Below are 15,283 nucleotides of genomic sequence, written 5' to 3' on the forward strand. Positions count from 1 at the left end.
AAAGATTTGTGCAAGTTCTTTTGTATAATGATGAAACAAAATACATCATGTCACGTGCCAGTTTCGATGAGACAATGAAAGTTGCAAGGAGGAATGGTTTCTCGGAATCGACGAGAGATGGCAGCACGCTATATAAAGAGGAGAAAAGGAAATTATAAAAAACTTAGAGCGGAGAAGAGGGATTATATATATTATAGTAAATTCAGAAATATATAAAAGAAGAGTTCAAATACTATAAAAGAAATAAATAGAATGTTGTATATAGCAAATTAAGATAATTAAGAACATGCTCATATATGAAACAATTAGGAAAGGTATTAAGTGAGCAAATGAAATCAGAAATGTATCTCTCTGATTCTCTGACGAGGAGAACGTCGCCATGTTTTGGTTGCTTGTCCCCGGTGGCGCTGTTGTCAAATTAGACGCCCCGAAGCACCTTACGGTTGCGCTCTTTATTAGTCGCACTGGGCCATCGGCAGCGCTTGTTATTAGCGATCCTGGTTATTTCCCTTGGTTGTTGTTTTAGGAGGAGGCGCTATTGTCAGATTAGACGCCCCTAAAAATCCTCTATAGGTTTGGTTCAATTCTCTACAAGGAATGCAGCATAATGATTTGTCTATATTATTGAGAAGAGATATGGTAAAGAGAAATATTTGCGATAAATGAGAGAAATAAGATTTTTTCCAGTGGCAAAGAAGAATAGAAGAAATAAGAATTTGCTGTGGAAAGAATAAATAGAAGAATTTATCGAGAATATAAGAATATCTCGTCGGAATATAGAAGATAATAAGAATTGCTGCTGAAAGAAGAAATAAGAATTGATATGAATAGAGGAAATAAGAAACAGCGATGCATAAAAGGAGATGACTTTTTTTTGTAAATAGAAGAAAGAGATAGTCATAAAAGGTAGAAGAAAGAAAAAATAAGATTATCCTTTTACCAAAGAAAAGAAGTGGAAATTGAAGAAAGAAGAAGCCATTCATATATTTTGTCATAGAAGAAATTGACGAAAGAAGAAGAAGCCTTTATTTCCTTTAGAAGAAATTGATGAAAGAAGAACGAGCCTTTCCATATTTTATCATAGAAGAAATTGATGAAAAAAGAAGAAGCCTTCCTATTACCATAGCCTTTTACCAAAAATAGAAGGAAGAAAAGAAGAAGAAGCCTTTTCCAAAATTAGAAGGAAGAATAGAAGAAGAAGCCTTTTCCCCAAAATTGTGAGAAGAAAAGAAGAAGATTTCCTTTCGATTATACATATATTTATTATATATTTCAATGTATATACAAGCTTCGCTATATATTTTCTCTGTATTGTGTATAGTTTTCAGAATATAGATCCCCATTTAACTATATCCTCTTGGCTATAAAACGCTTTCTTATTTGGATTTCTCAAATAAAGAACCTATCCCCTGAGATTAAGATATCTGTAGCCGTGGTAAATAACATTTAAGTACGTACCCCCAGGGGCGTAGCATTAGTGACGCCCATAACGTGGAGCCTTACCTTAACTTCCCCACGAATGCGAGGGACGTACCAATCATCTCAGTGATTATTTTTTGGCGTTTGACTGTCACTGGTAAAATTATACCGTAATAATACAAATACCTTTTGGCCGGTATTAGTTTGCCCCCAGAGAATTTGACTCCGAAATCTGTAGCCCCCCCCACTTATTTCAGGCTGGCGCCGTCACTGCACAGACGTCGGCATTTGAATTATTAATTTTAAAGTGTCACGATGATCACGTCCATTAGCAAATAGGAACATCTTAACTTTTATGAAATTATTTGGACAAAGAAATATTCACGATAATAATGGATTTCTTAGAATATTTTGTTTAGATTCTTTTCTGAAATGGGCATATCAACAATGTGGTGTGTATCACCCAGTTTAGTCTTGATAGCGTCCAGCATGCCTGAGAGAAGTGAATGGTCCAAATTTTTGAAAAGTTTTTCTCAAGTGTTTCCTTTCTACTGAAAAAAAAACTTACCCTTCCCCCAAACGGAAAAAAAGTATGTTTTGCTTAGCTTCCCTCCCCCCTCCTCAATATCAGAAGAAATCGGCGCCTTTGCTTGTATTATAACTCCCCCGCCCTTCCAAAAAATTCAATAACCTTAAATATTACGTATTTTCTTGTGGTGTGTGCCGATTTAATTTTATTGTGATAAATTTTTAAAATAGCAATGTGAATACCAGAATACATTTTACAATGAAGATCGTTGACAGCCATCTACTAGTTGTAAACCACTTACATCAAAAAGTATGGTGGCACCACTTGACACTGAATAAAGGCAACGACGATATGTTGAAGAACGCCGAACATTTCGGCAACGCAGGGGCATAAGGCGGCATATATAACCCTACTCATTAGCGTTTACATTCTCCTACAATACGTATGCTTTCTACTGTAGTTTCGTTTATATTATATTTATGTAATTTTGCCATTACTCCCATGAGCCTATTACGGTCAAATACCTCTGATTTTACGTCATCACACACAGATCCCAAAACGTTGTCAATGACACATAATTTTAATTTTTACCGGAATGACACATTAACATGCATCAACTGAAAACGATTCACTTTCTGGCGTGTCAAAATACGCACAGAAATGCATAAAAGAGCACTTTTATCAGCTGGTGTTCCGTGTTATGCACTAAAAATGCATCAATAGGGAAGATCAGACAAGATCATTTTGAAGATAACAAAATTACACATTTAGCTGTGTCAATTGATGCATTAAAGTGTCCTTTTATGCATTTCTGTATGTATATATTCTCATATTTGGACAAACACAAAAAGGTACATCATTTGTAGTTTATGCACGTTAATGTGTTATTGAAGTCAAAATATATGTCAATAGACACGTTTTGGGTTCTGCGTGTGAGGTTGCCAACTACGTGTTTCGACAGCGTTTTCTTTCATGAACCTGGGATTGCCTAAAACAACATTTAATGAGCATAACGAGCTTGCTTGGAAATACTGAAGCATCCCACTCTAATTACATCTTTGATTGAAGTTTAACAACAAGTTTTGAAATTGTCAATATTTTTATTGTTCTCAGGTAATATAATTTCAAGGAAAAGATATTCATTTCCCTTCCCGATAAGTGTTATTGGTCAGTATTGAGATCATCACAAAATGCTGTTAACAGTTTAAAAATCACTTTACCTTCCCTCTACTTTCACGGTGTGCAAAATAACTCAGTCTTAAAATGTACACATCACGTTTGTTTTGTCCGTGTTTAAGAAAGGGGGGTGATTTTGAATCACTAAGGTTCAGTACATGTTTCATAGCAGCACAGCACCACTGATAAGGGATAGGAACTTGCACCAACGCACCATACTTTAGTTTTGTTCATCTTACTTGTTCGTTTCGAATTGTCTTGCAGAAATTCATACACAGCATCGTTTGCTTTTAGAAGAAAATTATTTGCCACACGTACACTCGCTGATATTAACCTAAATTCAAGGCTAAATACGCATAAGTGGGTCAATCTGATAGGAAACTTGGTGAACTTTAGGTTCCAATACTTTCCCTCTTCCCTTTCTTATTTTATATCTCTTTTCTTTACTTCCCTTTCTCTCCCTCCCCGTCTTTCTCTCTGTAGTTTCCTGTTATCCGTTTCTATCTCCTATATCGGTTACGTGGACTGTGCGTACATGGAATATGCTTACAAGCAAAATTCGTGGACATTGACTACAGAGAAAGTGAGGAGGAGTGGGAGCAAGTATAGTCGACGCGCTAGATACGTTAACGACCGGCTGGCTTTGAAGTCGACGGAGCGCGCCCACCAGCTCCAACAATGTTACTGAGACTCCACGTGGAGTGGACGAGCACAATGACAGCTGCGCCCATTGGCTTAAGGACTCCACGTGGAGTGGACGAGCACAATGACAGCTGCGCCCAATGGCTGTAGGTTGAGTGTCATTGGACGAAAACTTCTGGCCCACGTTTGTGGCGGCCGTTTTCTTTGTTCTTCGACGTTAACGAAGTAAACGCCTGCTACGCTGTAAGGGGCAGGTGTGGAATTTGCGTACATAGTAAACACTAACTGAAGGTAGAGCAGAAAATGGCGAAGCATGTGATCTGGGTAACTGTGTACCGCTAGCTTTGTGTGAGATGACTCAGCCCGCTTTAGCACTGTCTCGTGGACAGGGGAGTCCCGGTAGCTCAGGGCAGGAGCATGAGTCAAGCCTGCTTGTGTATACTTGCGTTCCTTCTGTGCTTCCTTAGTTGTTCACAAGCCAAGTCAGTCATGTTAGAATGGCATTAGAAGGTCGAAACCTCTTCCTTGATACACGAAGCTTACCGTTACAGGATTTATAGAAGAAATTAAAATTTTACCTGAGTTTCAAATTCTATTCTTCTAACTCTGTCTCCGGTATCTCTGAAGCAAGGCCGCGGGGGTAATCTGGCTAGAGCGAAGCAGTACACGCTGATGTGAAGCCTGGTAACTGCAGTCGCTTCCCCTCCACGTAATCCAGTTTTCTCTCACGTGTTCATTGGTAGAGCCGTCTCGCGTCACTACTTGCGCAGAGACTTGTTTTTGTTCCAGAGATACCCGAGACAGCCTTGACTTAGCTTGTTAACAAGTAAGAAACATAACTGATGACTCATGCCCTGACAGCTACCAGGACCCTCGGGTGCTTCGAGTTTCTGAGCAAGAAAGATTTTCGCTCGTTGAGCAGGCAGATAATTTGCTTGACGCTGTGTGCTCATTGATCAAAATATCAGTGTCTTTGAGTAATCTATGTGGCTGCGTCGAGTGGACAAGATTTCACTGATTTTGAAAAGCTGTTAATTATGGAAATGATTGATGTGGGCAAAAATGTCGAAATTTTCTTTTTTCACACACTTGCGCAACTTTCTAAAACCACGGTGTATATTTAGAATAAACGACACATTCATTTTAAAAGTGGAAAATTACATTACCTTTTGTTACTTAACTTCCTCAGTAATTACACTGTATTGCAAACCGTTAATCACAAGTACTTCTTCATTAGCCGCCATCTTCACACGGTTTTCCTCCTTATCGAAACAAAAAAACGATATATTCTGTGGCTTAAGCCTGTGGCGAGCAAGTGAGCAGAGCTCGTCGAGCAAAGCATATTTCGCCATGAAGTAGTTGAGTGATCACGTTGCTCGCTGAGCGCTCAGATACTTGACGTGCCCTGCAGTCCATGAGTCATCTCACAAAAAGCTGGTGGTACACAGTTACCCGGATCACATGTTTCGACATTTTATTCTCTACCTTGAGTTAGTATCTACTCTATACGGAAATTCCATGTACGCACAGTCTCCTCCACCTCTATATTTGAACATGAATGGCGAGAATTATACTCCTCCCTGTTTTGGCATAGATTTCATTAAGAAGTAGCGTTAGACGCATGGAAAGATTATACTGTGACCACTAAAATAAAGAGCAGTAGACCCACCATCTCTTCCCACATTCGTAGGCACGCCACTGTCTTAACAAATAATAATTTCGCACCTAACACTTCATTTCGGTGTCCGTTCATTCCACCTTTTCCTCACAAGACCCTCTCTACTGCGGTTGTTTTCGTAATAATCGAAAAAATAACTTGCTCCTGTTTGACGTCATTCCACGTCAACCAATGTCCGTTCACAATCAGTGATTGGCCCACTTCTGTATATATGCCATTATCAAAATACAGTGCGAGTCAAAAGTTATCAATCCCCAAATATCTGTAACACACGTAAAGTATATTTTCATTGTTTTAAGTAACTTTTTTGTCATTTTTTTTGGAACAATCTACGAATCGGCCACCGAAACAACAACCCGCAAAAGTGAAAATGTTCATAGCCATAAGGTCAATGGTTTCTTGCACGATATTACCGTGCTTTTGCCCCATATTAAATTCAACTTGAAAATCTTAAATGGAAAAGTGGTCTTGTAACAACTCAGATTTATGTGAAGATTCGCGGAAAATGTCTAATAGTGAACTCCATTTCTTGCAATTGAGCTGAATAATTTCAGAGTAAAAAAATATGCACGGAAACCAATTTGCTATGGTTTGTTAAATTTTACTTATATTTGAGCTGTGAGACACAACCTACCTGCTTCTTAAAATTTCAAACTAGAATTAAATTGGCATGAATCGTGTTTTTGTTTTTACTTTAAGCATTTTAGAAATATTTGGGCGTTTACAGACAGCTTGTGTGGGTAATTTGAATTACAATAATTGTAAATGATTAAACATTATGAAAAAAACTATTTGACCGTTCCATTTTCTCCAACTTTTCACATAAATCGAGTTGTCGGATGACCACATTTCCAGGTAAGATTTTAAAGTTAAATTCAAAATGCCGACTTTCAAGATAGCGATGTTTGGTAACAAGTGCCGTGAGGGGAGTCATTGCTAGCGTAGAATTCAGACCGAAGCGACAGGTGACACATGTCATTTGGGAACGAGTCAAACAGCAGCAACGTTTCACATTATAGCAGCATGGCAGGCATCACAAGCCTGCGTTCGAATGGTGTGCTTCGGCGTGAATTCTACTTATCACTTAGTCGTCTTTAATACATCTGGGCGGTTACTAACTTTTGACTCACCCTGTAGGAGATTATAACTTTCCTCTTTGTGCCGTACAGAGAGTTAAAACGAGTCATTCACAGGAGAAGTATCGACGCACTAGAAGCCTCGTTACCAGCGAGATTTCCAGAACTGACCCAGGAGCTTTGACGTTTCGCTGAGTCTAGAGTTTTATGTCTATGTCTTCGTCGTCATCGTCAGATTCAGGTCGCTTCACAAGTTCGAAAGCAGAGTTTACATCAATGAAGTAGGTGAACTGTAGTTTGTCCTTGCCTTTGACTTTGACAAGACCTCGTGGAGTGCAAGATATTCCGTTTTCTCGTAGCTGCAATCCAGTGTTTTCTGTAACCTGCCATAAAAAAAAGAATGGAAACGAACATTAGAAGTGACACTAAGTTTCTGTCATTTTCAACATTGCGAAATATGACGAGTAGTTGTTCTACTCGTCATGTACACAATAATATCACAATATCTTAGTTATACTGCTTATATTAATGTGAAATAATGCCGAAACAGCATGGAATGAATATCTGTATTTAGAAATAATAGGGTAAAACCAAAGCTAAGGACAGTAATACCATTGGTATTTGCAAATGAAATGTTGCAAAGGTTTCAAGCTGTAGTAACTAAAGAGGTGCATTGCTTTGACTGTGCAGCTATTTGTTTGTGTGTGTGTGTGTGTGTGCTTGCAGTGGCGAACGCTACGTTTCCGAGAGCAGTAACCCCATGTTCATGTTAGATTTGCCACTCTTCTCGGCAATATACAAATCGATGCCGAGTGCGTTTGGCGCTCGACAGACCAGCTCACCACTCACCTCCTAAACATGGATAATACTCTCTCTACTGTGTGCATGATTTCTATACAAACTGAGGACGCCTTTGGAATTTTCATGGTAATAATTAGGGCTCGGAAGTTGAGGAAACATCCTTTTTTTTCCTAGTGTCCGAAGACGAGGCCCAACATAATATATGTTCATTTTGGGCCATTGTAGGATAGAAAAAGTTGGATTTTATTTGTCCTTTTTTGCCTTTTTCGGCGTTTTTTGGCTTATTGGTCCTTTTTTTAGCCTTTTTTTAGGTCTTAACGGCTTTTTCTTGCAACTTCACCTTCTTTCGACTACGTTGTTAGTGCCCATTCTCAATTCGAATCATCATCAGTTCAACACCTCTTAAACAACCTTTCTGTAGTAAGGAAATAATAATAAAAAAAATAGATATACAGAGTGTTCCGTTCAAATCTCCCTAATTTCAATAAATTACTGTGAACGAAGTACGATGAATTGTGAAATAACTGTAACACCAAATGAAAGGCCAGATCTTCAAGTTTTGTTTTCATGACTTGAAGTTGTCCGTTTGCTCACTACGCAGCGCCACGGTCGCATAAATAGAAATGGCGACTGTTGAACAACGCGCGCAGGCAGTGGTGTGGTATGCTGAGACAAAATCTGTGATTGCAACGCAACGAAATTTCAGACGAGTGTACGGAGGAGTTGCACCTGATGCTAAATCAATTAGGCTGCGGTTTAGTAAGTTTCTAACAACCGGCAGTGGGCTAAAACAATCTGGTGGAGCTCGCCGTCGTGTGTCAGAGGAAAAGGTGGAAGAAATTCGAGCGGGGTTTCCATACCAAATTCTTTGCGACGCGGCTTATCATCTGACTTCAATTGTTGCACAATCTGCACTTTATACGGATACAACCGAAGCCGCTTGTGCAGAACTCCATGCATTGTTGTTGGAGGCACATTGAATTGCCTAGATGCCTGGAGGTTGGGTTTCTCTAAAACCCCGCTCGAATTTCTTTAACCGTAACTTGTCTGGAAGGTCGCGCTGTAAGTGGCAACTTTCTCTTGCTTTGAAGCTTTCAGCACGGTGTATACGACCAGACAGCACGCGCCTGCAAAGATCTCAAGTCAGATAAGAAGGTGCCGCGCATATTCATTAAATATGTAATTAAAACTGAAGTTATTAATTAATTTGGATCACATTTATACGTCCTTTTTTCAGGTCCTTTTTTTTGACATTTTTAGGTCTTTTTATAGGTCTTTCTTTGGCAATTTATAGGTCTTCAGCTTCCGAGCCCTAGTTGTAATTTTTCTTATTTGTGAGGCGTATATAGCTGTTCGCACATCCTGATACAGTTCTCTCTCTCCTTCTCTGTTTCTTTCTTTCGCTCTCTCTCTCTCTCTCTCTTTCCTTATCCTCTTCTCTTTCTTTATCCTTTTTCTCTCTCTCTTTATCCTATTTTCACTCTCTCTCTCTTCATCCTATTTTCACTCTCTCTATCTTTATCCTTTTTTTAAAAAACTATTTTCTCTCTCTCTCTCTTTCGCTGTAACTTTCTTCACTCTGTAACTTGCTGAGTTCTTCTCCCTCCCTCTCTCTTCCTCCTTCAGTCCAAGCTTCTCTTTCCCATTAACATTCTCTCTGTCTGTCTCTCTCTCTCTCCACAGCGCGCTATGACGCAGGAGGTCCAGGGTTCGAATCCCGGGCTGGGCATGAGTGTTCTTTGTGAGTGCCCCTTCATCAATTTCATCACTCATCCTCATCTTTGATATTATCCAAAAGTGGCAGAAAATCGAATTAAAATCAACCAAATCAATATATTTCTCTTTCTCTTTCTCTCTCTCTCTCTCTCTCTCTCCGAAACTCCCCAAAGGAGCAGTAGTAATGCACAATGATTTCCATCCCACTTAAATTGTCCAAACATTTTACTTCTTTCTCTTCGTGATTCTTTCCACAGTAACTTTCTTCTTTCTATTTCCTTCTTGTTGCGTTATTTCTGTATCTTTCTTTTACTTGACATCTTTCTTTCTTCCCATCCTCCTCCCTCCCTCTCGCCAAAAGAATTTCTGTTGTAAATATCCAAACATTAAGATTTTCATTACCTTGAATTTAAACATATGACTTTTTTTGTTTTTTAAGCAAAACTCGGGGAAGTCTCAGAATTACTAGAAATTAGAAATAATGCAACTTCTACATAACAGTCTTACCTGAATGAAACCTGACACTCCCGTGGAATCCATCCTGGACGCCATGTTGACTGTGTCCCCCCAGATATCGTAGAACGGCTTCTGAGCTCCTACGACGCCCGCCATGACAGATCCATGGGAGATGCCTGTGGATAAAAGAAGACAAATCACTTTTTATTATTATAACGTCTCAGTCGTTGAAAAATTTCACTTCCTTCAACTTTCTGCACATCAGAGTGACCAGATTTTGTGGAATTCAAAATGGAACCAGTAACAGAGAAATAAATCTCTTAAATTTCATAATGTAGCTAATATTTATATATTTGAAATCCGGTGCACAATCTGAATTTGATAAAAAGAAATTGCCAAGAGCTGAAAGTCCGTTCTTATGTTTTCAGCTGTAATATTTCTTTTGAAAAAAGAAAATAGATTAAAAGTCTTAGCGCTCGGAAGCCGTTCCAGAATATTAACGTGGTCGATAACCCGAGAGAATTTATAAATCACTTTTCGTTTTATCTAGACAATATTAACCGATCTCCGTGGCAGAGTGTTGCAGAGCGCGATAACCCGGCTAGGGTGTTCTTTTGGCCGACACTGTATTCGAATTTTCCTCTCTTCTCGAAAAACCGCTATGATACTCCAAAATCTGAAAAATCACATATACTTAGAATTTCTTCTAGAGCATTCACATGAATCTTCATGTGAGCTTGCTTTCGCTGTTGTCTGAATATTCTCAATTGCTTGATAGACTTTCGTAGCCACTCACCCACTCTCAGCTTGAACTCTTGGAGGGAAGGCAACAGGGTTTCCAACTCATCCACTCTCAGCTTGAACTCTTGGAGGGAAGGCAACAGGGTTTCCAACTCACCCACTCTCAGCTTGAACCCTTGGAGGGAAGGCAACAGGGTTTCCAACTCACCCACTCTCAGCTTGAACTCTTGGAGGAAAGGCAACAGAGTTTCCAACTCACCCACTCTTAGCTTGAACTCTTGGAGGGAAAGCAACAGGGTTTCCAATTCACCCACTCTCAGCTTGAATTCTTGGAGGGAAGGCAACAGAGTTTCCAACTCACCCACTCTCAGCTTGAACTCTTGGAGGGAAGGCAACAGTGTTTCCAACTCACCAACTCTCAGCTTGAACCCTTGGAGGGAAGGCAACAGGGTTTCCAACTCCCCCACTCTCAGCTTGAACTCTTGGAGGAAAGGCAACAGAGTTTCCAACTCACCAACTCTCAGCTTGAACACTTGGAGGGAAGGCAACAGGGTTTCCAACTCACCCACTCTCAGCTTGAACTCTTGGAGGGAAGGCAACAGGGTTTCCAACTCACCTACTCCCAGCTTGAACTCTTGAGGAGGGAAAGCAACAGAGTTGCCAACTCACCCACTCCCAGCTTGAACTCTTGGAGGGAAGGCAACAGAGTTTCCAACTCACCCACTCTCAGCTTGAACTCTTGGAGGGAAAGCAACAGGGTTTCCAACTCACCCACTCTTAGCTTGAACTCTTGGAAGGCGTCGATGTTGATCTCCTGCAGGACATTCATCATGCTGGCGGCAAATCTGGCGAGGATCATGATATTCTCTGAGGAGTGGCTCCTGGAGGAGTCGAAAGAGGAGTCGCTGGAGCCCCTGCGCCCAGGGTCCAGGCCGCACGCCGCCATGTACGTCCACCCGGCCACTTTGATCTTCTCCACGCGGCTGAACGCAGGCTGGAACAGCAGCTGCAGGTCGGAGAAAACACATCAGAAACATGGCGTCACCAGAACTTTTTGTAGGAGGGTCAGGCCATTTATAAAATTTGAATTGTTATGGTAATAATTATCATTGTACAATAATAGTATTACAAAATTATATTCCAAATTTATTATTATTTTTATTGTATTCTCGGGGAGACTCTTCTACTTGATCCACCAGATGGGTGAATATCTATCACAGCTGTCTTATCTTATCTTTTTACATTTCAAAATTGTTCGTGTACTGAAATGCATAGAACCCGGTGGAGGCACATGTTAACAGCGGTTCGGATCCCACTTTAAACTGTAGGTCTAGTCCCGATTAGCCTTTCTGTGTATAAAGTGGACTTAAACAACAATTCAGTCCATCAATGAAATGCATTCTATTTTGTTGTTAACTTTTACACGCCTTCTTCAATAAATAGCTCTAAAAGTGGGGAGAAGATTTTAGTCATAAAGTTTGTCACATAAAACTCGGAATTTGGAAAACTGTGGAACAATTTAAGTAGTATAATTGATGCTACAACCAGGACCACTTACAGGTGTAAGTAGACCTAGTGGCCCGGTACTGAATCATCATTTGGAGCTCGAACCATCATTTGGAGCTCGGTGGGGCAGAGCACAGTTTGGTTGCACATATTCACTTTCCCGGCACACAAGTACGACAGTGTCTTTGAAAATGTTGTAGTACAAGTGGCCCGGTACTGAATTTTCATTTGGGGCTCGTGGGGCTCGTCGTAGCCTTTTATGATGTATATTTTGAGGGGCACAGAGTTGGCGACACTGTGGGTTTTTACTGTAGCCTTTTATGAGGGGGGGTTTATTGCTTTTTGTTTACATCTGGTAACACTGCCGTAGTTTGACAGTGTTGTTAACCTACTGGGTTTTTTCACTGAGGCTCGAATCATCATGTGGGGCTCATCGTAGCTTTTTATGATGTATATTTTGAGGGGCACAGAGTTGACGACACTGTGGGTTTTTACTGTAGCTTTTTATGAGGGGGGGTTTATTGCCCTCTGTTTACATCTGGCAACTCTATTGGATGTTCTTTTTTTGAGGCTCGAAATTATTATTTGAGGCTTGAAATTATTATTTGAGGCTCGTTGGCGTTACCAACCCACTCTACAAAAATTCTACTATATGATCTTTCACTGGCTAAGCTAACCTACAAATAGGAGTTGGCAGCACTGACTTATAAACCCATTGGGTCTTCTTGGCATGTTTTTTCATGATGTGTTGCTAGACTATTGAGCATCTTGGCGTATACAATGTATATATTTTGAGAGGGGGGTTATAGCTTTTTTATGCTGTACGAATACTGGAAGCTTGACAGTGACAACCAACAGAGTAGGTAAACCTACATCCAGGAACTGGCAACACTAGTTTCTGACAGTGAATTTGAAATAAAATATTAAACAAAATACATGAGTAAGCACTGTGATTACAAATAGTACCAGTGTTATGCCCCCCAACTCCAACTGGACAACTGGGGAAAATAATTGTACAACAATTTGTACCTAATTGTACAATACTTGTACCTAATTGTACAACATATACACAGACATAAAAGAGAGAGCCTTCCCGTACCTTACTTCATGTACAATTTATATGTTTTTACAACTGTGAAAAGAAAGCATATGTGTTCTGTATGCATACATTTATTCTTATTTTTCGAAGTTGAATGAAAGCACGTGTTTTTACGCTCTCGTAATACTGACCTTGCCCCAGTGATTTTAAATTGCTTCCATCCGCTTTTTTTTTCTGTGTTATTTCCGCATGCACGCAACATTCGCTTTCAATAGACAGAAGGAGTGTTAGTATAGCAGGCTCCGAGTTTACAATTTATTAAATTAACAAATAATTTATGTAAGAATATACTTGTACTTACCGAACACAAAATAATAAAAAGCACATGTGAATATTTGCGTGTGTTCATGTTATATGACGACTGAGTAAAAAAATAATGTTGACTCCCCGAAAGATAAAAGTTCCTGGTTCGACATCAGATGCATGCAAATTTTATGTTTTGCTCTCCAAAATCTTGATTTTTATGTTTGTGCTATTTGTCATACAGCAGAGGAGAAGAGGGGAGAGGGGAGGGGAGGGGGTACTATTAGCGCCATCTATTAGCAAACAATAGAAATAAAAAGTAGGGTCAAACTTTTTCAACACCCAAACATTTTAAACGTCCTCGCGTAGTAATACGATCTAGCTGAAGATGTTTGAAGGAGTACTCTTAGTCGACGAAGCTAATTGCTAGGGCCCATATATTGCTAAAATGTTCTTTGATTTGCATATTTCTCATACCGCCATATGTTGTTCTAGTTGACTTCTTCCAAAAAAAATGCTAATTAGCGAGAGTTAATTAAGCAAGGCAAGTAAAAGAAGCAAATAGAACAACATATGTGCCGGCGTGAGAATATGTAAAAATTCGATTCAGAGGTGGATCGAATTAAAATTGGGGGATATTTTGCATTTTTTCCCTATAATGTACAAAACATTTACCGTACATAATCTTTTCCATTTACAACAGTATAAAATAAGAGGAATGTGTGACAATATCCATATTAATTAGGAAGGTATGTCGTATGCTAGGTTAGCTAATTGTGTCTTCTACAGCTTCACTGTTTAGAGGAAAGATGGAAAAAGAGAGCTCTACAAAAACTAACGCTCTTAACAATATTGTACGCCCCGTGAAAATTATATATAAATAAGGCATAAGCGTATTATCTGCTTTCACGTCAGATTTTCCCAACCTGTGAGCTGTAGTGTTTAGGTGACAAACGACCTGCTCAAATATAATACCGTTGACAATATTGTACGCCCCGTGAAAATTATATATAAATAAGGCATAAGCGTATTATCTATTTTCATGTCAGATTTTCCCAACCTGTGAGCTGTAGTGTTTAGGCGACAAACGACCTGTTAAAATATAATACTGTTGACAATATTGTATACCCGTGAAAATTATATATAAATAAGGCATAAGCGTATTATCTGCTTTCATGTCAGATTTTCCCAACCTGTGAGCTGTAGTGTTTAGGCGACAAACGACCTGTTCAAATATAATACTGTTGACAATATTGAACGCCCCGTGAAAATTATATATAAATAAGGCATAAGCGTATTATCTGCTTTCATGTCAGATTTTCCCAACCTGCGAGCTGTAGTGTTTAGGTGACAAGCGACCTGCTCAAATATAATACCGTTGACAATATTGAACGCCCCGTGAAAATTATATATAAATAAGGCATAAGCGTATTATCTGCTTTCACGTCAGATTTCCCAACCTGTGAGCTGTAGTGTTTAGGCGACAAGCGACCTGCTCAAATATAATACCGTTGACAATATTAAACGCCCCGTGAAAATTATATATAAATAAGGCATAAGCGTATTATCTGCTTTCACGTCAGATTTTCCCAACCTGTGAGCTGTAGTGTTTAGGTGACAAGCGACCTGCTCAAATATAATACCGTTGACAATATTGAACGCCCCGTGAAAATTATATATAAATAAGGCATAAGCGTATTATCTGCTTTCACGTCAGATTTTCCCAACCTGTGAGCTGTAGTGTTTAGGTGACAAGCGACCTGCTCAAAAATAATACCGTTGACAATATTGAACGCCCCGTGAAAATTATATATAAATAAGGCATAAGCGTATTATCTGCTTTCACGTCAGATTTTCCCAACCTGTGAGCTGTAGTGTTTAGGTGACAAACGACCTGCTCAAATATAATACCGTTGACAATATTGAACGCCCCGTGAAAATTATATATAAATAAGGCATAAGCGTATTATCTGCTTTCACGTCAGATTTTCCCAACCTGTGAGCTGTAGTGTTTAGGTGACAAGCGACCTGCTCAAATATAATACCGTTGACAATATTGTACGCCCCGTGAAAATTATATATAAATAAGGCATAAGCGTATTATCTGCTTTCACGTCAGATTTTCCCAACCTGCGAGCTGTAGTGTTTAGGTGACAAACGACCTGCTCAAATATAATACCGTTGACAATATTGTACGTATA

The 15,283-nt window shown here is 39.5% G+C and overlaps 1 protein-coding gene across 2 annotated transcripts in view; it reads right to left on the reverse strand.

Annotated features, from left to right (window-relative positions):
* Positions 1–3,059: 3,059 nt before the first annotated feature.
* ACXD (Adenylyl cyclase X D) overlaps positions 3,060–15,283 on the reverse strand; it is a 152,409-nt gene continuing 140,185 nt past the window's right edge. For both annotated transcript variants that reach the window (XM_083122383.1, XM_083122382.1), the window contains 3 exons: positions 11,006–11,240; positions 9,545–9,669; positions 3,060–6,903 (listed from right to left, as the gene is read on the reverse strand). In XM_083122383.1, the coding sequence (XP_082978509.1) occupies positions 6,718–6,903; positions 9,545–9,669; positions 11,006–11,240 (546 nt within the window). In that variant the 3' untranslated portion in view covers positions 3,060–6,717. The remainder of the gene's footprint in view (positions 6,904–9,544; positions 9,670–11,005; positions 11,241–15,283) is intronic.

This window comes from Lepisma saccharinum, chromosome 5, assembly GCF_977018435.1.
Source record: "Lepisma saccharinum chromosome 5, izLepSacc3.1, whole genome shotgun sequence".
NCBI classification, from domain to species: domain Eukaryota; kingdom Metazoa; phylum Arthropoda; class Insecta; order Zygentoma; family Lepismatidae; genus Lepisma; species Lepisma saccharinum.